The sequence below is a fragment of the Aspergillus flavus genome, chromosome 6 (genome assembly GCF_009017415.1).
Source record: "Aspergillus flavus chromosome 6, complete sequence".
In the NCBI taxonomy this organism is placed as follows: Eukaryota; Fungi; Ascomycota; class Eurotiomycetes; order Eurotiales; family Aspergillaceae; genus Aspergillus; species Aspergillus flavus.
This window is the reverse complement of record NC_092410.1, coordinates 1,653,173-1,676,269: the sequence shown is the minus strand read 5'-3', so window position 1 is coordinate 1,676,269 and position 23,097 is coordinate 1,653,173. Positions and strand designations below refer to the sequence as shown.

At 47.9% G+C, this 23,097-nt stretch overlaps 10 protein-coding genes across 10 annotated transcripts; 5 read left to right on the top strand and 5 right to left on the bottom strand.

The window, feature by feature from the left end:
* Nucleotides 1-717: 717 nt before the first annotated feature.
* F9C07_1758508 (uncharacterized protein) lies at nt 718-2,244 on the bottom strand. Its single transcript, XM_041293996.2, has 2 exons — nt 1,973-2,244; nt 718-1,921 (listed from the first exon to the last, which is right to left on the bottom strand). Exons 1-2 carry the CDS (start codon nt 2,139-2,141, stop codon nt 894-896), a joined length of 1,197 nt encoding a protein of 398 aa, XP_041149243.1. The 5' UTR covers nt 2,142-2,244; the 3' UTR covers nt 718-893.
* Nucleotides 2,245-2,331: 87 nt separating this feature from the next.
* F9C07_2215416 (thiolase-like protein) lies at nt 2,332-3,950 on the bottom strand (the record flags this gene model as incomplete). The annotated part of the gene is made up of 3 exons (XM_041293997.2): nt 2,332-3,089; nt 3,140-3,780; nt 3,835-3,950. The coding sequence occupies 3 exons, from the start codon at nt 3,948-3,950 to the stop codon at nt 2,683-2,685; spliced, it is 1,164 nt and encodes a 387-aa protein (XP_041149244.2). The 3' UTR covers nt 2,332-2,682.
* A 492-nt stretch (nt 3,951-4,442) lies between these two features.
* F9C07_2286173 (putative AMP dependent ligase/synthetase) lies at nt 4,443-6,476 on the top strand (the record flags this gene model as incomplete). The annotated part of the gene is made up of 5 exons (XM_071510809.1): nt 4,443-4,803; nt 4,869-5,159; nt 5,210-5,249; nt 5,300-6,000; nt 6,055-6,476. The coding sequence occupies 5 exons, from the start codon at nt 4,443-4,445 to the stop codon at nt 6,474-6,476; spliced, it is 1,815 nt and encodes a 604-aa protein (XP_071367783.1).
* An 11-nt stretch (nt 6,477-6,487) lies between these two features.
* F9C07_8452 (Alpha/Beta hydrolase protein) lies at nt 6,488-7,459 on the bottom strand (the record flags this gene model as incomplete). Its single annotated transcript, XM_041293998.1, has 2 exons — nt 6,488-7,241; nt 7,302-7,459. The coding sequence occupies 2 exons, from the start codon at nt 7,457-7,459 to the stop codon at nt 6,488-6,490; spliced, it is 912 nt and encodes a 303-aa protein (XP_041149246.1).
* Nucleotides 7,460-8,264: 805 nt separating this feature from the next.
* F9C07_8451 (putative siderophore iron transporter) lies at nt 8,265-10,332 on the top strand (the record flags this gene model as incomplete). Its single annotated transcript, XM_041293987.1, has 5 exons — nt 8,265-8,503; nt 8,565-8,730; nt 8,791-8,886; nt 8,946-9,643; nt 9,708-10,332. The coding sequence occupies 5 exons, from the start codon at nt 8,265-8,267 to the stop codon at nt 10,330-10,332; spliced, it is 1,824 nt and encodes a 607-aa protein (XP_041149247.1).
* Nucleotides 10,333-10,762: 430 nt separating this feature from the next.
* Nucleotides 10,763-11,615, top strand: F9C07_8450 (uncharacterized protein; the record flags this gene model as incomplete). The annotated part of the gene is made up of 2 exons (XM_071511778.1): nt 10,763-11,093; nt 11,263-11,615. The coding sequence occupies 2 exons, from the start codon at nt 10,763-10,765 to the stop codon at nt 11,613-11,615; spliced, it is 684 nt and encodes a 227-aa protein (XP_071367782.1).
* A 374-nt stretch (nt 11,616-11,989) lies between these two features.
* On the top strand, nt 11,990-13,362 carry F9C07_2286170 (Alpha/Beta hydrolase protein). The gene is made up of 2 exons (XM_041293988.2): nt 11,990-12,563; nt 12,629-13,362. The coding sequence occupies exons 1-2, from the start codon at nt 12,135-12,137 to the stop codon at nt 12,980-12,982; spliced, it is 783 nt and encodes a 260-aa protein (XP_041149248.1). The 5' UTR covers nt 11,990-12,134; the 3' UTR covers nt 12,983-13,362.
* A 176-nt stretch (nt 13,363-13,538) lies between these two features.
* F9C07_2246838 (uncharacterized protein) lies at nt 13,539-16,408 on the bottom strand. The gene is made up of 3 exons (XM_071510040.1): nt 16,092-16,408; nt 15,964-16,039; nt 13,539-15,895 (listed from the first exon to the last, which is right to left on the bottom strand). Exons 1-3 carry the CDS (start codon nt 16,144-16,146, stop codon nt 13,633-13,635), a joined length of 2,394 nt encoding a protein of 797 aa, XP_071367781.1. The 5' UTR covers nt 16,147-16,408; the 3' UTR covers nt 13,539-13,632.
* A 1,234-nt stretch (nt 16,409-17,642) lies between these two features.
* On the top strand, nt 17,643-21,305 carry F9C07_2286168 (aspartic peptidase domain-containing protein). The gene is made up of 5 exons (XM_071510808.1): nt 17,643-19,148; nt 19,215-19,241; nt 19,296-19,396; nt 19,488-19,820; nt 19,875-21,305. The coding sequence occupies exons 1-5, from the start codon at nt 19,045-19,047 to the stop codon at nt 21,065-21,067; spliced, it is 1,758 nt and encodes a 585-aa protein (XP_071367780.1). The 5' UTR covers nt 17,643-19,044; the 3' UTR covers nt 21,068-21,305.
* Nucleotides 21,306-21,525: 220 nt separating this feature from the next.
* F9C07_2246836 (uncharacterized protein) lies at nt 21,526-22,770 on the bottom strand (the record flags this gene model as incomplete). Its single annotated transcript, XM_071510039.1, has 3 exons — nt 21,526-22,244; nt 22,300-22,473; nt 22,539-22,770. 3 exons carry the CDS (start codon nt 22,768-22,770, stop codon nt 21,808-21,810), a joined length of 843 nt encoding a protein of 280 aa, XP_071367779.1. The 3' UTR covers nt 21,526-21,807.
* Nucleotides 22,771-23,097: the final 327 nt, after the last annotated feature.

Genomic DNA, 23,097 nt, shown 5'->3' with positions numbered 1-23,097 from the left:
GAGTCTGACAGTATATATGCTGCTCTAGGCGCTGGCTTTTATAGGGGTTGCTTTGCTTAGTATGCTGCCCAAAAGTCTACATCAGGTTACGGTCATGTCGCCTATGGAAGATACTAATTCAATGACCAAGGCATTCAATATCGTCTCTCAACGCAACAGCGAGGCCTCGGTGCAGATGGCCAAGAGTGCCTTGGTGGATAATGCGATGATGATGGCAGTTGCTATTGTCAGTTTGGTTTATTTACCAGGGACTTTTGTGTCAGTACGTATTCTATATCTTGAAAAAAGGTAGTGTTAGGCGGCTTATCGAGATAGGTATCTTCGGGATGAACTTTTTCAACTTCGATACCAATGAGTCAGGGGCCATGACCTGGATTTTGTCGGATAATGTCTGGTTATATTGGCTTGTTACGATTCCCTTGACGCTTACTACTATGGCGGTATGGATACTGTGGTTCAATCGCAATGTGATTACGCGCATTATCTGTGGATGGACAAGTGGGAGCTCGGGAGTTGTGAGGACTAGTATGCTTGGCCACTAGCCCCAACATGCAATGGCTCATGTTTGTATGACTGACGACTGAGAAAGATTTGCTTTGCTAGCGTACATTGACGGTGAGAATCAATGAATGAAGAGCAATTCAGTAATATTGGTATTCGGCAGACTGCCATATCTATGTTCATAAGGTGATTCAAATATGTAAGACGATAGCAGAAAATTAGCTATAGATAGTGTTGAACTGGTCGAGTTGAAACGACGGGTGAAGCGCATTGCGAAGATCGCTCTTGGCCGCTCTAGCAGCTTAAAACACACCTGACATGAGGTTGAATCTCGTAACAGACGTAATATCATTATATACGTTCCAGGGTATACACCGGACTCATTAAATTATTCAGGAATCAAAACCCACTGTCGCGATGTATGACGGCAACGCGGATGGGTCTCGCTGGGCGTAAATGTGCACTGGCGCTCTGAGGTAGAATGGAGAAGCCCCAGGTACGACTAATCGCAAATCCAAGGCGTACACGCGCGAAGTAAGGCAGGTATGGAAAGACGGGATGAAGTTCAGACGCGGCAATGTGATGGGCACTAGTAGTGTTGCTACGTAGCAGTTCTCTTCAGCGGGTACCCAGTCTAAGGAAGCTATAGAGTATGAGAATGGGGGAAAGTGTGTTTCGGAGTAATTCTTCGGTCTGCCAAAGAAATCCTTCTGTTTTGATGGTACGTCTTCATAATAAGATGCTGTGTAGAAGGTAGTAGCAACGAGCTTTCCCCGAAATGACTGAAGCTGGGGCAAGTCTGACTGCTCTCCTGTGACTTTGTAATGCAGGAACAGATTGACTGTGCTGCTAATCAAACTATGCGGGTCGCGTAACGGAAGGCGAAAGCTTTTCGGTGGTTCCAATGTCACAGTCAATTGGCCGTACTCTTCCTTTGTGCGACTATCGAGAACTGCATGATCTGCTTCTAAGCAATAGTCATTCACGCTACTCAAAAGATCTAACGGCGGCCATTCGTCGACTGCCGGTTTGACTCGTAGCTTGATCTTGTGTACCAGCAAGATATCCCGCTTGTCGATCACGGGAATATTGCGGAACAAAGCGGCTTGGATGGTATACAGAATTTTGCATGTGGGAGGTGCATAGTCATCCTTTAACTTGCCTCCAAGCCCAGATACCGAGGGATCACCGAAGCTTGGGGGAGGCCGTAGATGAGCCTGTCGGATGGTTGGGCTGGTAATCTTATGGTTGCAGACATCCGGTGATAGATGGTCTGGTACCTCAAAGGTGAATTCGAACTGATATCGGTGACGTTCTTTGAAGAGCTTTCCAGGTGGAAAAGAAGAGTCATCAATTAAATATTTGAGATCCTGGAATTGACGGTAGGCTTTTCCAGTTTGTAGTATTGTACGTTCCTCTCCTGTTGCCATTGTTAGACACTTTTAGATTCTTATGGTGTATTACTACATACCTATAAACGATACTTCGATCCCGTCAACACGAATATCACAATGAGAACGAACGGTGACTACGCCATGGATCTTATCTCCCGTCAAATGGGAGTAAAGATATGACTCATGGGTGTTATTTTGTCCGGTTCGGAGAGCGATGTCGACCGAAAAAATGTCCGTTATACTCATTGTTCTGGACTGGAGAAGATAGCGAGTGAATGGGACTTTGTACAAGATGAAGGGTTCTCATTGTAAATTCCAGACGAGTCCAGGATATAAGGAAACTGCCAAGATGGGATGACTGCATTGCGTTATGGAGACCCTAAGGCAAGCTAATGAGCTTAACTCGGTCATGTGAGGAGTCGGTATCCTAATCGGGCTTAGTGTCACAATGACTCAACTATGCAGCTGAGTCATCTATCCTTATTCGAACGTATAAATGGCTTTTACTGCATCAACAGCTCTTATGGTTCGAGAAGACGACGACTATCCAATGGAAGACCTTTCCTAAGTTACATGGAGTAATTCGTCTAGAAAGTGAAAGAAAACAGTATACCATGTCCAATGAATGTCTACGTATAACCGACTACCACTAGTCGAGGTGGATATATATAATTGAGTAAATCATTGTCAAGCCGGAGTGGTTGAAGTCAAGGTATAAATTTTCCCCCGTACACACTTCAAGTTCATAGCATATATGTATCTTATTGCCCACTTGTAGAGATACAGATCAATGCACTAGCTCACATGACGGCTTCGTAAGGACTATCATCTCCACGGTTATATCAGCACCAAATGCAGCACCAATCACCTTTGAACGACCTGATAGCCCCTCTCGATACGCCCGTGCTAACCGATGCAAGATACTAAGAACAGTCGCCGAGCTGGTATTGCCTGCACTACGGTAGCACTTGTAGCTCATCCGTAGGTGATCATGAGAGGCAAGTCCTAAAGCATGCTCAGCACCCGTCAGGATCGCGGCACCACCGGGATGCAATGCCCAATCGTATGTACTGGGATTAAAGTTAGACTCTTCCAAGCGAAGGGAGGGAGAGTTAGTAATGAGATTCCCAAACGAAGACGGCAAGGCCGACTTGATCATCCTCGGAACGTCCTTGGAGATGATCGGCATAACTCCTGGTTACATTAGCGAGGTTATTGGTAAGACATATATGTTTGGTCCTCACCCGAAGGCATCCACCGTATCCCGACGCAGCCTGGTCTATCCAGGAGTGTTGATTGAGCACCGTGTATATTCCATATGGACTCTCTTTCACCCTCTTTCACACCGATCCCATTACTGAGTACAAGTGCACATGCACCATCTCCGAATAGAGTGGGGCCAATGTTCGGGATTGATTCCTTTGCGATGGTCTCCAGCCATCCCCTGATATAAACTGTCATGGTCTCGGCAGCAATCACCAGAGCACGGGCCGGCTTTCCTTCCTGTGTCGCGCCACGCAGAAGGTCGTATGCGGTACGAAGGGCCGCTACGCTGCCAGCACAAGTGACCCCACTCAACAATGTCCGGCGAACGTGCTTTGAGAGCCCTAGTCTCCGAGAAAGTGTGCAGTCGAATCCAGGGCTCGATGCACTTGTACAGGTCATAGCTACCACATGGGTTATGTCCATGAGATTGCCGCCCCAGTCTTCGATGGCTTGCGTCGCGGCGTCTTGTGCTAGGGGGATACCATACTTTTTGAAGAGATCATCGCACTCTGTGTTTGTCAGAATATGATCCTGAAACCATAGTGGATGGTTTGATGGTAGGACACTATAGCGGTTCTCGATTTTTGTTCTCTCGTTTATCTCGATTATCTTTAGTAGCCTAATATAAGAACACAGGTTAGCGTAGGTAGTGACCAGGGTAAGGGACACTTACGCGACATTATCCGTGTAGCAGTTGGACACTAATTTAGGTACAAACTCGGGTCCAAGCTTATGCGGGGGATACTGGAGGCCAGTGCCCACTACAGAGACCACAGGAGGAGGAGCCATCATGCACGTGGAGTTAAGCAACCGGCTAAGAGATGTGTGAATGGGAGATAATCGCTGTTCATTTATGACGGCGGCTGGCTCAACTCATATATCCCGGTGATGGAAATTAGAGGGCGACAAGTATGGAACTATAGTACGGGATACGTTAAGGGTAAGAGGGCCTCCCATGGCGCGAATAATCCAAGATCGTAGAGCCGCTCTGCTCTGTTTCCGGTTTGTGGTGAAGAAAGGATAGGCCGCGTGGTATAAACACGATGGTTCCCTTCATGTTCCTGTCGTGGCTGTGGGTATGGCAAGGAAACCTTGACACCGATTCTGGCAAACCAGATATAAACTTGATTGGGACCAATTGATCCATGGTTGGCTCAGCCGCAAAACCAACGTACACCTCGGCTTTTGGCATATGATGGTGGTAACCACCTATTTAATTCGTGACGAGGAATTACACCTGCAACATGATATCTTACACTGTCTTAGATCACTCATGATAATATGGAAACAAACGGAATGCAACGGGTGTTCGAGACCGGGCCCACAGAGCCACCGATATGTCCAAAAACATTCGCGAAGTTCATCGATGAGCAAGCAGCTACCTATGGCCAGAGGCCTTCAATAGTGTCGCCATGGCAGGGAATAAGCCTCTCTTATCATGAACTTGCGGAACGAAGTAAGCATGTAGCCAGAGCTTTATTGGGTATGGGTTTGGCACACGGCGACTGTGTCGGTATCATGGCCGGCAGTTCATGCCAGCATATTGAATTGCTAATGGGAGGGGCACGCATCGGCTGTGCTGTTGTCTCCCTGCATACCACATACACACCGGAGGAGCTGAAAAGGACCGTACGGAGAACCTGTAAGTTGAGCGCTAGAATATAAGCATAATCAACCGATGGACGATAAAGCTGACAGATAGCAAAGCATGCAGGCTTGTTTTCATCTCCTCTCGTATCGGTCGTCGGGACCTATCTACCCATGTGAATGTGATGAAGAATTGCATGTCTTCAGGAGCACTTCCAGAGCTAAATGCAGTTCTTACGATAGGACAGAATGACTATAAAAAATATGCCCAGGGCCTACAAACGTACGAGGCCCTCTTTGCGGAGTACAAAGAGGGTGTAACGGGCCCCGATGTTGATGCAACCTTCTTACTCAGATTGGCAGAGAACGCTGTCACGCCCGACGACGTGGTTCTTATGGAATTTACCTCTGGTTAGCTCTTGAATACCTCTCCCGGTTATATCCCGTTAACCAGTCCACAGGCACTACAGGGACCCCCAAAGCAGCAATGTTAACAGCCACGTATGCAAAGGTCCTAGCCATATGTTGACAACACTCTAATGTTAAGCTAGGAACCTTCTTGGAGGTGGGTATACAGTGGGCGATCGCTTGAACCTCAATCCGAAAGATATTATTTGTTGTCCCACTCCACTATTCCATAGCTTTACTCTTGCAGCAGGGGTTTTCGCGTCCTTAACGCATGGTAGCTCGGTTATTCTCCCTTCGGATCACTTCGATCCACATACAGTCGTTGCGGCTATACAGAAGCAGGCTCCTACTGTCTTACTGGGCGTTCCAACCATGTTCCTGGCGGAATTAGAGGTTATGGCAAAAGAACCGGCCGATATGTCATTTCGAGCGGCTGTGGTGGGTGGCTCTGCTGTCACGTCCGCGTTAAGGAAGAACATCCGTACCGTGATGAAGGCAAAGGACGTTTATGCCGTGTATGGGATGACGGAAACAGGTGCTACCTTTATAGGCTCCTTGGACGGGTTAGAGGAATCCACAGGCATGGTAGGATGCGTGATGCCGCACATTTGCGCCAAAATTCTGAATAAAAGCGGCCAGATTGCTCGACCAATGGAAAAAGGGGAACTTTATACAAGTGGATTCGCACTGCAAAAGGGATACTTCGGAGAGGAAGAGAAAACTTTGGAGACGATGACGCAGGATCAGGACGGGAAGATCTGGATGCGTACGGGCGACGAAGCCGTTATTGATGAGAGTGGGTTTTGTCGAATTACCGGCAGGATCAAGGATATTATTATCAGAGGTAAGCATGCAATATTATTCGTAACGTGGTAAACATAGCTGACGAGCCAATTAGGTGGGGAGAATATTTCCCCCTTGGAAATTGAGAGTCGCCTCGCTTCACATCCATACATTGGTGAAGCAAGTGTGTTAGGTTTACCTGACGCAAAGTATGGGGAAGTTGTAGGATGCTTTCTGAAAAGTGCGCCTAATGCGCAGAAGTTGTCGGACGAGGAGGTGCAGGGCTGGGTGAGAGAAACCTTAGCCTGGCATAAGACACCAGTGTACATATTTTGGATCGGAGACCCTGGTGTTGCGGATGACTTCCCCAGGACAGGAACTGGTAAGCATCAGAAGCACATCATGAAGAAAATCGGGGAAAGGCTTATTGCTGTAAGGAGAAGTGGAGTGTGTGAGCCCAGGTTGATGTGTGAAAGCTTCTGCTCTGTTACAACACATTCCTCTGTTGGCAACAACAGCTTGATAAACTGTGTCTAACATAACTAATACTAGCTGGCCTCATCTTCCAGGTCCAGGAAATAGAGAATTCCTCCACTCAACGCGGGGCTAATAACACTTCCATGATCTTCATCTAGGTATTCCCTCCGCTCTACAGCACCCAAATGTTGGCTAGCAACAAGCTGCAAGTACAGATCATTGCAGTTATCTGCCATGCGACGCTTTGCCGCCGATCCCACTCGTCGTTCGTACTTTTCCAATGGCTCATGCCTGCGGCGTACAGGAAACTGCTCTCGGGAGCCGTATGATAGCCGTAGCGTGGGCTGTGTACTCGTCCTTGGCCGTTGTAGGAATTGTGGTACTTTGGTAAGGACGAATCTCTCATTCCACCATATCGATGGACTAGCTGCAATGTATGTATCAAATGATGTCGGTTGCGTGAAAAGTGTGTTCAACACGAACAGTCCCCCATACGAGTGGCCAAACAAGGCTGTCCGAGCAAATTTGACATTAGGGAAGATGGACGAGGCTACGAATGGACGGACAATATTGTTGATAAAAGAAAGGAACCGATCTGCACCGCCGTATGGCTCCGGTCGAGGGTTGCCGTCGGGTCCCTCAGGCGGAGTGTAGTGATCACATGGCGGAGTGAGGTCCAAAGAGCGTTGAGGACTATAGACAGAATCATTTAAGGGATACCCGATTCCAACAACGATGGTCCCAGGTTTGTTAGGGTTAAGGGACGCTTGCCGCCGAGCGACGTCTGTTGCTGTGAGAAACATAGCATTGCCATCCACAGCGAATCTGCAAGTAAGTATGTTAGTACCGCTGATGGAAGCAGGCCCCACCAAGCGTCCGACTTACAATACATTCGCGACCGCCGAGACGTTTGTTTCTCGCCAGCTCAGTGGCCAGGAGACCTCCACCATGTACGTCGCTTCTGTGCCGGTTGAGACCCCCCACGCGGCCATGTTACGGCCAGAGCCGCCCTCGGAGGGAGTGAATTTCCACTCTCTGCGCATGGTGATGTAGTATGAGTACTGGAATTGTTAATGCCCAGTAGTTAAAGATCAGACCATCGGAAAAAGCTCGGCGGATGACCGTTAAGATGTGCAGACTCAGTTAGCCAGTCGGTATTTCAAGAGGAATTCGGAGCCAGGAATTCCGCAAAATAAATTAGACCACGCAAGCTTGAATTTCTTGGCCTTTGGCCGCTGCTCGGTGCCCACTATTACGACCATTTGCCCAATAATCGCTTGAACCTCGAGGCAGCAGGACGCCACATTCCGCGCGGAGGCTCTTGGCATTCATTATCTGATCCTAATCTTTTTACCAGAACAAGCGTGAACGTGACTAGTCTGACTGAAGGTCGCGCCATTAGCCACAAGAGCGAATTATTATGTTTAGTTCCAACACGCAGAGACTTTTGTCCATGGCTCAATGCGCGGAGTACCTCCGCTTGACTAGGGTTATTCGGCAATGCGACCATGACTCGCTTATCAGTCCCGGATCAGATTAGATCCTAGAGAGACCCATTTATTTCCCTTTTGGTCGGAACCTCGTGGGATGTTTCCCAATGCGAACTGGATGGGACGACTCACGACGCAGCCCTACCTGTTTCTTCTCTGCTACAACACGAGGTCCAGTGGGGCTCAACTTCGATCAATTCCTAGAAATCCTTGCTGTATAGATTCAATAAAACAAGCCTTCTCGCGCGATGTGAAGTTTATCTTGTCCGTTTTTCCGACTTTCCTTTCCTTTTCTTATCAATTTTATTTTTATCAGTTGTACTCGAGAGTGACCTAGTTTCTACCGAAGGCGTGAGCAATGGACCGAGCTGCAGAGGTTTCTAAGGAGGCAGATGATTCAATCTCTCCTCATGCCTCGCATACAATATCAAACACTGCTACGCTGGACAAATCCGGCAACAAGATAGTGGAACAGTCAACTTCAGCCGACGATGTGGAAAAGCAATCCGATACACAAAGTCTTCAGGCAGGTGTCCGGAGAGCAGAGATTTTGCGAAAAGGATGGACGAAGAAAGGTTTATATACGGCCTTTGTCGGGTATGTGAGAGAAATAAAACTATAGGATAACAACGTCGTACTGACTTAGAATATTTTCTAGTCTGTTCATCGCGACACTCGCAATCAACTTTGGCGATTATTCCACGCAGGTCTATGTCCCGTACACCACCAGCGCCTTTAAGCAACACTCTGCAATGAGCGCTGCTCGCGTAGTCATGAATATCACCCGCATTGCTGCCTATCCAATTATTGCGAAGCTGGGAGATGTATGTATACAGCAATTCTGGAATTTGGGACTGCTAGGCTAATCGCTCTGCTTCTGATAGGTGTTCGGTAGAGCAGAGATGTTTATTCTCTCCATTGCAGCCTCTACTCTTGGCTATGTGATTTATGCCGCTTGCGAAGATATCGCGCAGTATATGGTATTTACGATACAACATCAGTGGTCTTCAACGGAATTATGCGCTAATCCATGAAACAGGTTGCTGGTATCTTTGAAGCAATCGGATCGACAGGCTACGCGCTTACACAGCAAGTTTTCGTCGCCGACGTTACCAACCTGATCAACCGTGGTATCTGGTCTACACTCCCCGATTCCCTCACCACCGTCCCAACCTTATACCTGGGCACGATTGTTGCGCAACGCATGCTAGACCACTCGACGTGGCGATGGGGCTGGGGCATGTGGGCCATCATAACGCCAGTTTGCGCAGTGCCTCTGATCGCAACAATGCTAGTTTATCAGCGGCGCGCACCAATCAAGGTTCCTATCGCTAAGGCCATGGGCTGGAAGGAAACAGACACTTGGTATCAGCGCGCGTACCGTCTCCTCTGGGTCGAGCTGGACCTACCGGGTGGTGTTCTCCTGCTACTCGGACTATCCCTATTGTTGGTTCCCATCGCCTTGACAGGTTCCAATAACAGCAACGCCTGGCACAAGGGAAATTTCATCGCGATGCTCGTCCTTGGAGTCGTGTTCCTCATGTCATTTGTTATATGGGACGCCCGGTTCGCGAAGAAGCCGTTCGTGCCATATCGCATGATTAAACAGCGCACCGTAGCAGCAGCATGTCTCCTAGGTGCTCTCGATTTCTTCCACTACTCCGTCTTTTCAGTGTTCTTCACCAGTTACCTTCAAGTCGCTGGACACTTCAACGCAGGTAATGCCACAAGAATCGAGTACGTGCCATTCCCCCAAATAGAACCTGCACAGACCACAAACTAACCAAGACCAAAAACGTAGCAACTCCCTCCGCGTCGCCTTCCAAGTCTCAGGAATCTTCGCCGCCTTCTTCATGAAATACACCAAACGCTCCCAAATCTGGGTCCTAGTCGGCGTGCCCCTCTGCATCCTAGGCATGGGGATCCTCCTCTACCTCGTAGACATGGGCGACGGCAAAACCGGCAACGAAGCAGCCTTCGTAACCGCCAAATCCCTAATCGGCATCGGCCGCGGCTTCTACCAAACCGCAGCACAAGTCTCAGTCCAAGCCGTCGTCTCCAGACAGGAAGTATCAGTCGTCACAGCCGTCTTCTTCGCCTCGATGAGCATCGGCGGTGCTATTGGAACTAGTGTAGCGGGTGCTATTTGGCGGAGTAATCTGCCCCGCAAGTTGAGCGAGTATCTGCCTGATGAGGCGAAGGGTCAGGCTAAGTCGATCTTTGGGTCGATTGTTGTGGCCCAGAAGTATCCGGTTGGTGGGTCGGTTAGGATGGCGATTGATCGGAGTTATCGTGAGTCGCAGCGGTTGTTGGCTATTGCTGCTATTTCGGCGCTTGCGCCTATGGTTGTTATTATGTTCTTTTTGAAGAATGTGCATTTGGATGAGAGGCAGACTGCCAAGGAGGAGGGGGAGAGAGAAATGTGAGAGCAGAAGAAGCGAGATGCGGAATGAGATGGATGTTTTACTGGGTTAGTGTATTTGGCATGGCTTTCTATGCGTGGTCTCTACTGCGCTGGCCGTCACCAAATGAAGTAATATTAATTTACCATAGAGGTTGTTTTGCAATATACCCAGTTGGACTTTGCATTATCCTGGTCCTCAGGCCAGAATTCAAGAAGCAGAGTATGTATACGCACCATAGAACTATGCAATACTATGTATCGTATACGCATCTTAGCCTTCTTTTTTCAGCGGCTGACGCGGCCAAATGCCTTGAGTTAGGTAACCTACACAGGCAGGTTACATCGGCAACAGATAGACTAAGGTCAATCCCTACCGCAATTTCCGTATCCATACAGCGATATATTATACCTTTGGTCTTCCTCCTGATATTATTGATCAGGGTCCGGTCAACATGGAATCAGGGAACTTGCCAGTAGACGGCGGCTCACTATACTACGAGATGCATGGCAACCATGGGCCACCATTTCTTCTTATAGCCGGTGGCTCAGGCACGACAACGATGTGTTCGAGATTGGCGATTACATTAGCCACGCACTTCCATGTCATTAGTTATGACAGAAGAGGTACACCTCGCAGCTGCCCGTTTCCCTTGCCAAGACAGTCGGACACACTGCGAACCCATGCCGAAGACGCCGCCACTTTTCTCATGCGGACATTTCCTGGCATTCCAGCAATTATATTCACGACTTCAGGCAGTACCGCAATTGCTCTTGAGCTTGTCAGTCTGTTCCCAGATTTAGTGTCTAAAGTTGTTCTTCACGAGCCGATTCTATACTCATTTCTGTCAGTTGGGCAGGGAAAGATTGTCGACACAAAGACCCAAGAAGCGCTACAAGCATATAGAAAGTTCGGGGTAGTAGAGGCCAATAGCGTGTTTTTGCCATTGTTCAGATCAAACAAGACTCCAATGCCCTGAAAACCATCTCGATGTCGGAATATCCTGGTCTACCATGCCCACTAGCTGGAAGAGTTATTACGAACATGAGCTACCGGCCATCGTCGACTATGCTCCGAATCCAGACAGCCTTGCTCGGACCCACCTGAAGATCTATGTTGTGGAAGGATCTGTTGAGGTACCTGTGTTTGTCCAGGAAACTATTTTGGGTGTCTCGGAACTACTGGGAAGGCCACCATTTAGAATTGCCTGGGGCCATGTCGGGTATGCAACGCATGCGGAGTTTAGAGGTAGCCTTATTACACTGCTCTGCAATGGCAATGGAGGAAAGGTGAACCTTCGATATTAGGGTTTCACAAATAACTTCGCCCATGGTGTATACCGACGTATAAGATAGCTCGGGTTAGATGAGCGAGTGGGGGAACATGATCGAAGGTACTTGTGAAGTACAGTGGCTCTTGAATTGAGTGAACGTTATAAAAATGAAGTCGAAGCTCCAAAGCAGAGGGTTAGGTAAAGTTGACGGACCGGACGCGGGCAATAAAGTGAAAATACCGTGTCTGTTTATCTGGACAAGAAACTAAGCTTTCGGCCCGGCTCAACGGCAAACATCCCCACTATTGACATGGACTTAGTACAGTATTGGTTTATGTCAACCACAAAAGAACAACGAAATAACTAAGATAGGTATAGTGTATGTAACTACTACTTGGCCCCCACCTGCTGGTACAAGTATTTATATCCTGGTATGACCCATAACTATTCAAACTGCCCCTCCGCCTTCCGGACTTCTCAGCCTTTTTCTTCTCAGCAATAATCTCCAACATAACAAGCCCACAACCTATTTCAAGTCAGGATCACCTCCACCATGTCATCAGCGAACCTCCCAGTGATCGTGATCGTTCCAGGTGCCTTCGGAACCCCTCAAGGCTTCGAGAAATTGCTCCCGTATCTGGCCCAAGCCGGATACGCAACACACCCTGGGTCATACCCTAGTTGCAATCCCTCCGACCCGGCCCAAGAGTCCGCTCCTCAGGACATCGCTTTCCTGCGCGACAACGTATTACTGCCTCTATTGAACGAGCAGGGTAAAGATATCGTCATCATCGCACACTCATACGGGGGGGTTGTTGCCGGTGGGGCGGCAAGAGGACTTGCGAAGCGGACCAGAACTGCCCAAGGTCAATCGACTGGCGTTATCGGCTTGATTTACGTGGTGGGCAATATTACACTTGACGGGGAATCTCTCTTCACTGCTGTAGGCGGTGCTTACCCTCCTTTCATCAAGGTCGACAAGGTATGGTCTAACCCAAAACAAGCCGCGATTATAACCGGAGGGTATTAATAATTGTTTGTTCCCAGCCATCTCAGGGACTTGCACTCATCGAACCGGCAATGGATGTTCTGTACAACGACTGCGACCGTGCCCTGGAGCCAGAATTGGCTACGCTAATGCAGCCACACGCACTCCGAGCTTTCGAAACACCCGCCACTGCGCCAGCCTGGGCGGAGAGTGCGTTTGATGGGAGGAGAGCGTATGTACGGACACTGGACGACTGCTGTAACCCTTCCTCGCTGCAGGATCTCTGGCTGGAGAAGTCCCAGGTCGAATGGGAAGTTGTGGACTTGAAGACCGGACATATGCCATTTGTGAGCCAGCCTCGGGCTTTGGCGGAGCATATTATCAAGTTCATTGATGGTTTTATGGCAAAGTAAATAGTTGATACTGTCAGTTCCGCTTATTATGACTGTATGATCAGTGTATAGAGAACAAGTCATGCCACCGTGCTCTGTACTTGTTGTGACCATTTGTGGAACTTTTCTATCATTAGGGTAGGGCACTCATGGAGTACGCGTCTTAGTGGAGGAACGATATAATGTTATGGGACGTTATAGATGGCCCCATTGTTGGCTATTGGGCCCTCCTTTGAAGTTTAACATATGATGATATGTCGGAGTACTTTATAAATAAGCCTTATATTCAAATGACTATTTGAATCATATTGGTTCTGACGCTCACTGCACTTTGTGGAAGCGAGATTTCGGTCAGCGAGATTAGAAATTATATATTGAGAATAAAGCTCTCAACTTCAATACCTACTATTCTTCGATGTACAGCTTGACACGCTAGGCAGAGATTTATACTATAGATTTCAACCCAAAGGTTTTGGCTTTACGTTCAGACACACAAGTGTTTATGCATACTAACTAGTAGAAGCCATATGTGTTCAAGTTCGACGTACTCGAAAAGTTATAGCCTATAGACTAATGTATAAGGTTTCGGGATATATTGATACTAATGCATGCGGCTCAATCAACTAGGCTAGAAGTTACGCTTACGGAATCTCGGACACACTCAAGTTGAACTATTCTGACGATGTCTCATGGTTCTGTTGCTCTTCTATGAGCTGAGATTCAGCTGACGGGTCCTCGGGATCGCTTTCACCCTTACGATCCAGTTGAAACTTGAGCCCACCAGCTTGTTCGATCCAGGTCTCTGTCTTCGCACCAACCTGGCACACATCTGGATATACCAAATTTGTGTACAGGCGCCCAACGGAGCTCAAGTTCAGCTGCTGTCGCAGTTTCGAAAAAGAGAAGCGAGAGCCGATCAACGCAACGAAGAAGGCAACTAGCACGACGACCCACAAGGCTAACGTGATGAACGCCGGTACGGCGTATGCGAGATTATACTCGATTTTCCGCTGGAAAGGCTCAATGCGGACCATTTTGTCACCGGAAGGCAGTGAGCCTCCGAGACGACCGGTGTCGCTCCCACTGAGACCGATAGGAGTCTGCGAGCCGGTTGTCGCCGTTGCCAGGATGTCGGTGAGGATCAGCTTCAAAATGGTAGCAGCGCCCTGCTCCCCACCGGCTGATAGCTGCTGCCAGCGTCGCGACAGCGCAAAGTTGGACTTTCCTGTGTAGTCTGTGATGGGCACATCCAGAGTCCATCTCGAGGTAATTTGCCCCAAAAAGCTCTCGCCGAGGGCTACATGCTGGGCCGCCATGGGTGCATAGCTGGCAGCCAGACTGTCCCTTGCGTTGACAACGGTGGCGCTGTATGGGTATGACGGTGGAAGGAGGAGCTTCTCCGATTTTATGGTAATGAGGTTCTCCGCAGCTGCATATTCGTGGCTGATAAGACCCCACAGAGGAGCAGTCACCGTGTTTGGCTGTCCGGTGATCTCAATCGCCCATAAAGGCTGCGCATCCTGCGATTTGTAGACCTTATCTTTAACGCTGGACACAGTAAGATCCTCCAGCGTGGAGGTTCCATTAAGAGTAAACTCCACGGTTTTGATCGATGCCTCGACAGCACTCGCGCACATATACATATCCTGCTCCCACTCCGAGCCTGCGTCATAGACACGAGGATCCGCACCATCTAACCGTCGCGGCGCGGCCTGGAGCAGTCCACAGTCAATGCCCACTGTGGCATTATCAAGAGGGTCCAAGGTGTACTGAGAAAGCAATCCGCGACACATCAGAGTCGTGTCTTGGAAGCTCCACAAGTCATTCGTGATATTAAGGTCCGAGTTTATGAATAGGCCGTCGCTCCCCGGGATCTGGATCGAGTCCGGCCTGTAGGCATTGTGTTGGTCACCAGATGAGGTCCCGTTTATGACCAGAGGGTATTCCGTCCTCGATGTAACATTGCGAGGACCGCTAATATTAGAACTAGCAAGTCCCAATGCCCACATTAACATGTTGTTATGAAAAAACGCCAGCTGTGTTGCTCGAGTATGCAGGTCAGGGTTTGCCTGTATATCGGTTATATTGTACCTTGGACCCTTAAGCGGAAGGTTGAAGAACCCGCCGTTGTCTTTGAGGCGCACGTTGTGCGATTCAACTCTGTTGCCATTATAATCCGTGTAGTTTAGCGTGAATCGTATGCTGAGATTGGTGTTCACACATTCTATCAGTGGCTGCAGCCAAGTGATATCCTCCGTCCAGCGTCCCCCTGTCGGAAGATTCGCCGGCACTGTGTGGTTGCGATATCCCAGTCCGCCCCTGGTACTGTCGACGATGAGTCCCTCGATCGCTTCGATCTTATCGTGTAGGATAAGGCTATCCATCACCCGGTATGAGCCAACTATATATGGCTCGCCATTATCCACTTGCGTCATGGACGTTGGGAATACCTGTCGGTATTGGATGTCAAAGGGCCCGGATACCGTATTGTTCGTCCCCGAGGTAGCGCTCGAGAAGATCTGTGTCAGGTTGTAGGGAAGTCGGGCGGAATAGGTGCCATTATTGGGGATGATATCATGGATCGTCTTGTTGACGAGGAAGTACGCATCGGTCCCGTTGGATCCAGGACAAACAACCCAGCCCGATCCCCCACAACTTCGTGAAAATGGTGCGTCGGGGCGAGGTGGGGTTCCTAGGCCGTAAGGCGACCGATCTGGCACATAGACAAAGGGCACCGAGGTAGACGCGGCCGGCTTGATTCGATCGTGAAGCCCCAGGGGGGTAATGATACCGGCAATACTGACGAGCACATGGCCAACGGTGATCGCCCACCCAAGCCAGAACACAAGCCAACTGACTCGCTTCGACGCAGTACTGTCTGCTCCTATGAGGGATGGCCATGCGGTTGCTTGGAGGACGCGCGTGCCTACAGACCTATTGTTTCTTTTTTCTCAGCATAGCACCGAGGGGCGGTTTCGAGAGTCTCTAGAAAGAATCCCTACCAGGTAATGGCATTATTCTCCTCGGGGAGCTGCCAGCTCAGGATGTAGGCTATACCTAGTGGGAGGGTAATACCGACTTCATAAATGAGTTAATTCTTCGTCTTGCATGTTGCCAAGTGAGTATTTACCAATAGCAACGCCAAAATTGATTATACCAGAGACTTGTCCAACGGTTAGCTCCATGGCATCGCGTATATCTGCCTACACCTTGTGTGTCATGGAGAAGATTTTGTAGCACCGAAGAGCCTTTTGTAAGGACTCTGTAATCACCGCGCAAGGCTAAGCATCATATGTTGCAAATGAGATGTTAACAGTGTTCTATGGTTAGTTAGTCAAGTGGGAATGAGACTATATGTACTGCTGCCTGCCAAACCGCTAGCCCAATGATCGACAACAAATACGACCAACAGAGTTTACAAATACGATAATTCCAATTACAAAGCACAGTATTCACGAGGGGCATTTGCGAATATTCGCCATAAATATGTTGTCCTTTCCAGCGATTCAAGAGCGTCTCGTGACCACTGTGGTGTGTCGCTGCTCCGGTAGTTGATATAGATTTCTTGCTTGCATTGAAAGATACGAAAACACGTGCAGCTTCACAAGTACTGCAGATGTCTTTATTTTATGAGTCATGCGGGTATTGACATGCTTCTCACTTATAAAAACCAAATTCGTGAGGTTTAAACCATTCTTGGTGGTGTAGTGAGTAGTTTATATCGCTTCCATAAAAACGAGACACATAGAGTTGACCAACCACCGTTGCCTCAGTCAGCCGCTTGCCAGTTACCTTAAGAGCAACATGTCCAGCGGGTATGAAGACGAATAATTATCAAAAACTATACAAAAACATACAACAGGAGGGATTCGCTGGTGGTCACCCACCCAACTACTAACCTCCCGGCGTGTGGCTTAAGTACGGCTGAGCGGACGGGAAGCCCTGTTCTCCACACCCTATGGTCGTATGTACTAGTTTTTAGTTTTTGGAAATTATGTAGAGAGAGAGGTATATATAATCACCAGCCATGTCACTCTAGGACTCTTACTGGGATTATATTTCTATCGAGTATATCAATGCGTGCTATGCCAATGGGTCCGGCTTCTATATGCTTTCCTTAGTATACTTATATGACTACCATCAAGAAAGATATCAAGACACAGAATGGCCACCCCATTCTCTAATACACAGCCCTGCCCGATGGGACGTTACCTACTTACATGAAACAAGGGCATTGGTGGTTACTGTTTTCTATAAGCCTAAACCTTTGGTTTTTTGAGCTAGTATATATCATAACAGATGATGACATGTTACACAACCAAATAATGGCACGATAACAGCTGAAAACTAAGAACTTTTTTTTTTTTTTTTTTTTTTTTTTTTCAAACTGAATAAACCTTTGAGGGTATTTATGAATTTATTTTGGACTCTAAGCCCGATTAACATCAGAACAGGAGTGAAAGAGTAGTAGGGGGTTTGATATCGTTAGCTAAAGCGATTACAAAGTTACTATGTTGTTCGTGAATTTTGCAGATATCGGCATCAGGGCTTAATCGTATGTCAAGGGGTCATAGTCAGAGTAAGAATAAGTCTCGAATATTGTGAATGTCGTCTATAAGCCTTCAAATGCATGGGCACGTTCTAGAGAATGGAAGTCTAGGTTCGTGTTCTATATAAATTTGTTTGACCTAGCTCCAGATAAATATATAAAGTTGGTTGGGGTTATCTTGCGGCATGCGGAACCAAGGCCAAATAGGTGTAATGGAACAGATGCGGAGTCGGGTACACACACAAGACTACCGAGTACCTCTTAAATTCAATGGGGAAATCCCCCACATCGGATGGTGTGCCCCAACCTACCGTCTGTAGGCCTGGGTTAGGTGCCCCTGCCCTTCTCGGATGATGCCCAGGGATCTTCAGCATAGACCCTTGGCAAGATTAGATCTAGATGGCTTAAATGATCCACTTCTGCTTGGTTTATCAGCTGCAGAACTGTTCTGTTTAACGTTGAGTGTTGAGTAATTCTGTATTCCTCCATGCTCCTGGTGCGTATAATTGACTACTTGACCCTCTATACTGCTTCTTCGCTGGTGAAATATCCCACCCAATATTGTTCGGGAAAATATGTTGCGGCGAATTTCACTATATCAATCACATGATACTATATTGAGGAGACTTATGGCTGTCAGCGCATATGACTTTAATAGGCATATAATGAGCCAAATCTACATCACTGCTTCGATATAAATTGGCGCTGTCCATTGACAGGCGTTAACTGGATGAACTCGCTAGAGAGCTTTGGTAAGCGGGCTAGGGGTACTCGGCACAATGCATCCCTTGGCAAACCGGTACCAAAGGGGAGATAACGTATGGCATGAAACGTTTGTGGCGAGCTCAGCGTGGGCCACAGTAGGGTTAGTGGATCTAATGGACAGCCCAACAACTTCCAGAACTGGCTCTCAGGGATTTCATTCGTTGACTAGGACTCCAAGTGGGCCACAACCTGAAGACGGCCATGTGGCAGAGCAATAATACTCAATCATGCTGTGAAAAAGCTGCAGCCTGGCCAGCCTTGGCGTTCGAGAGGTCTGAATATGTTGACATGGCTTCGGCATTAATGATTACAATCGTTGCTCTGAAAAGCTTAATTTCAAGAGAATATAGTTGTAGAGAAACGTACCCATTGCAATGCACACCAGAGGACAACTGCATAAGTACTGGAAATGACTGAAGGCAAACGAAGGCTCGACTAAAGTGATCGACCCATCGGTGACTCCGAATGGTCGGCTTTTGCCAATGTAACCCTCCCAGATTTGGCATTGGATTCGAGAACAAGGCCAATCATCACAGTATTCGACCTTCCTAATGGGGCCGACGTTGGAAAATTTCAGTTCCATATATGCTTGGCGCTTCATTCTGTACCATGGTTTCATCTCCACCCCCATACCAGAACCCCTTTGAGGGCCAGAACCCCGATTATCTAGTTTACTTATGTCTGGACTCTGTCTCGCCGAATAGTACCTGATTTTCAACTAAGCAACATCTGGAGCTTTATGTTTTCAATGTCCTGACGCCAATGAGTCATGAAGAGCTTCTTGGGCATAGCTCTTCTGGTCGGACTGCCCTTCTGTCTTGCCGAGACCGAACCAGAGTCTGATCCTGCCTCTGTGGAAGTGGATGTTGATTGGTACGTTTGTCCTTGGAAGTAAGCTGCCCTTTCACGTGTTATTTTATTAATTACTCCCTTGCGTAGGTACGGCAATGATGGAACTTGGAGTGCGTAAGTTAGACTACTTCTAACATTCTAATGCCCACCTCGACTCACAAATAACAGTGTGAACATCTGGGTCGGGTCAAAGTTGAAAACAGTCTCTCTATTCCCAAGTACAGTGGACACAAAGACATGGATTATTGGAGGAAGTGGCTGCGAGAACTGTATGTGATATCCTCATTTCCTAGCAAGCAGATTCCCTAAATTCGCTCAATGTCCGACTATTACCTGTTGTGAACTGACAGAAAAAGCTAGCTTCGGTAGCAGACTGTTCCAAAAAGCGAGGTGGGCTTTTTAACACTAGTGAGTCGACAACATGGAGACGTCAAGGTTCACATCCTGGTTCGAGAGATCCTTCAATCGAAGCATACTCTGGGAATGATACAATATACGTGGATTATAGACCAGTCACTGAACAGACGATCGGGATCATAAATAATACAGACACATGGGTCGGGTTGCTTGGACTGGGCATAAGCCAAAGTGGCCATAACGACTACTTTAGCTTAAATGTCATGGAAACCGCATATATAAACGACAGCTTTGCTCCCAGTGGTAGTTATGGCTACACTGCTGGCGCTTATTACCGTACGCCACCCATTTCGCAATCCTCATGAGGCCATCGCTGATATTAGTGCACAGGGCTGAAGGGTGCACCGGCATCTCTCACCATTGGGGGTGTGGATCGGGCTCGCTTCTACAACAACAGCGCGAAATTCCATCTCAGCAGAAACGCCGCCCCTGTCGTGTCACTTAATACCATATCAATCTCTTCTGGAACCGAGCCCGACGATAAAATCCATATAGACGACCATATAATTCCCTTGAAGCCAGGGGGTGGCACATATTTCACCCTCGACTCCTCAACGAGTTACCTCTGGTTACCCAGTGACGCCTTTGATACCTTTGGTGAGGCTTTCAACCTCACCTACGATGATAGCTTAGACTTTTATACCTACGGTAATGATACATCACTGCGTGAAAGACTCCTTGCCATGAACATATCAATCACACTTTCAATCTCGGACCTCCCCGACTCTTCTCAAAGCGTCAATATAACAATCCCATTCCAGGCCTTCGATCACTCCCTCACCTATTCATATCCAGGTCTACCTTCCAATCACTCCGATACCCCACTTCCCTACCTCCCGGTCAAACGAGCTAATACAAATGATGAACAACGTATCGGCCGAGTTTTCTTCCAAGAAGCATATCTAGCCGTTGATTACGAAAGGGGACAATTCTCACTTTATCAAGCTAAATTCGGGCCCAACATAATCGCGTCCGATACGGATATAGTCACCATCGACTCCTACTTGAACAAAGCATTTGGAGATTTACTTGACGAGAAGTCAGGTTTATCAACAGCAGCAAAAGCAGGAATCGGAGTTGGTACCGGGACAGGTGCCATTCTGATTATCGCAGCCGCATACATATTCATCAGGAAGCGGCGGGCTGTGAAGTCCGAGAAAGGTGTCCAACTCTCAGATACCTTAAGTAATTCGGATTTTGCGTCTTGTAGCAGACCAGGAGAGCTTGATGGTAGTCGGGAACGCCAGCCTGAATTGCCTTCAGACTCTCCCTGTGCTATATATGAACTGCCGGGGTCTGGCATAGCTGAATTGGACGCTGGGCCGTCTTCCCTACGGGGCAGGGATTGTGCTACTGTAAACGATGAGAAAAGACATTGTTCTCGACACTCGGAAACCCGGTCGAGTATTGCTGCTTCGTTGGCCTCGAGGGTCACTACGGGGAGCTCTGATGAGGAGGACGAGGTGCCTCCGAGGAAGGGTCATGACAGCTCTGGACCGAGCCCACCTCAATATACACCATAACATGCATCCACACATCTAGTGATGTGGAATATATAGATTAAATTAATACTGAAACGTTTCATGACTCAAAGTACTCGCGCAGGTTTGACAGTAACATAAATCCCTGTTGTACAGGGCTCGCAGGGAATTGATACTCGAAAGGTACTACCCCCATCTAGTTGGGAAAGATATCTGAACATCTGCGAGCAACCCTCTACCTATTTCGTGATAAGCCTCAAGCCACGTGGAGGATCTTAGGGTTTATTATCTAGCTGCTTTGTATTCGATCTACGAGTACCATAGCTAAACCAAATCATATGTCATTACAAACAAGAAACAGGAAAGAGGAAAGTTAGAAAACTAAGTTAAATTGTAGTAGTATCTTCTGAGCATAGACAAATTCGTCCATTCAAAAAGCTCGTCCAGCTGATCTGGTCTTCAATGATATCCCAGTCTCTGGCTTCGGAACGTATGGCAGTGAAAGATCCCAACCGAAACAGATAAGAATTCTTCATCCGTATAATTCTGGCTAGTCGAGACTGGAACCACTATCAGGAGGCATGTTTGGGTTAGCGAATTGCCAGCGTTTCATACTGGCACAGCAGCTGGTGACAAGGAGTTCCCATACGGACTTTATTTGCACTCACGAGCAAAGAATCCATCTTTAAGCATCAGTCTTCCTTGCCATGCGGGATCTCTTAGCCACGCGTTCAGGAGCGTAAGTTTCGTCCAAACAACGATTGACACAGATACTCAACTGATCAAGGCAGCTCATTCTTCGCTTTCTGAAACGTGGCATCTGATCCCTGCAGAATCAGTTTCAACTTGCCACCATAAACGTTCGCAAGTGCAGGGATCTTCTCGTCGAGGGCCGAGGTAAGGTTCAACAGTACCATGTCCGAAACATCCAAGCCATACCCGTTGAACCGACTCATCTCTCCACGGTGGTACCCAAGACTGTTCTCAGAATGAACTTTTCCTGTCCTGTATTTTTCGAAATCGCTCCATGTATAGAGACATTCTGAGAATCCATACTGCGCTCCAGACGGGTCCATTGCCCACATCCCGCCACTCTTCAGCACGACACGGTAGATGATGTGGCTTCCAGTCTCAATAAGTGGAAAGCCATCAGATCTCTCGATCGAAAGCCTCACGTTATGAACACTAACTGTAAGCTCCTCGATCCTAGAGCAAAGGTCTGTACAGTCAGTAGAGCTCTGAGTAATCAAACAGGGCCTTGGTGACTCCTCTACCCGATAGGATGGGTCTAATGAATCCATAAAGAAACATTACAGCTTCTGCACAAGCGTTCATCATGACAATTGCATCGAACACGCGTTGGTAGTCGCCACTCTTTATGTTCATCCATACGGCCTTCAGAGGCTGATATGCCTTTGATTTGTCGTTTTGAATGTCGTTCAAAGTCACTTTAGATCCGTCAATATGGGCAGTTGCAAATTGGAATATATGAGCGTGTAGACGAATTCGATACAGTATTGCTTGAAGGAGTGTGGCAGCCCTTGAAAGAGATTTGCGGGCCTGCAGCTGCTTGCATTTGACCTTGTGTTCGCCCAAGTGCTGTGTCGGACAGGCCGAGCTGCAGTAGAACGTAGGCTCTGGGGTATCCTTGTCGTACTCTGCAGCTCCACGGCATCCGCTGCATCTTTTGGTAGCCGGGTCTGACAGTGGGCACAGATCCCTGCAGATCGCGGTTGGTTGTCCATTTTTGAATCGTGTAGTGATTGGGGATATCTCTAGAGGAGGATGGGAGAATAGAAGTTGTGGAGAGAAAGTTGTGGTTCTGGTCGATCTGCTTTGTTTGTTGTTGTCTGTTACTATCTGGCAAATACTATTCACGATATATTCACTATTTCCACACTTCACCATTGTCCTGATAGCGATTGACTAAGCACTTCTCAGCCTTGACAGAGTATATTAGGTGAATAAATAAGTACAGATACAAGATAGCCAGTCCCTATCTCATAAACTGCTCCCTACATCTCTGTACATATATGAATGTCTGAGCTACTTATTGAATAGCAAGTTCGCTC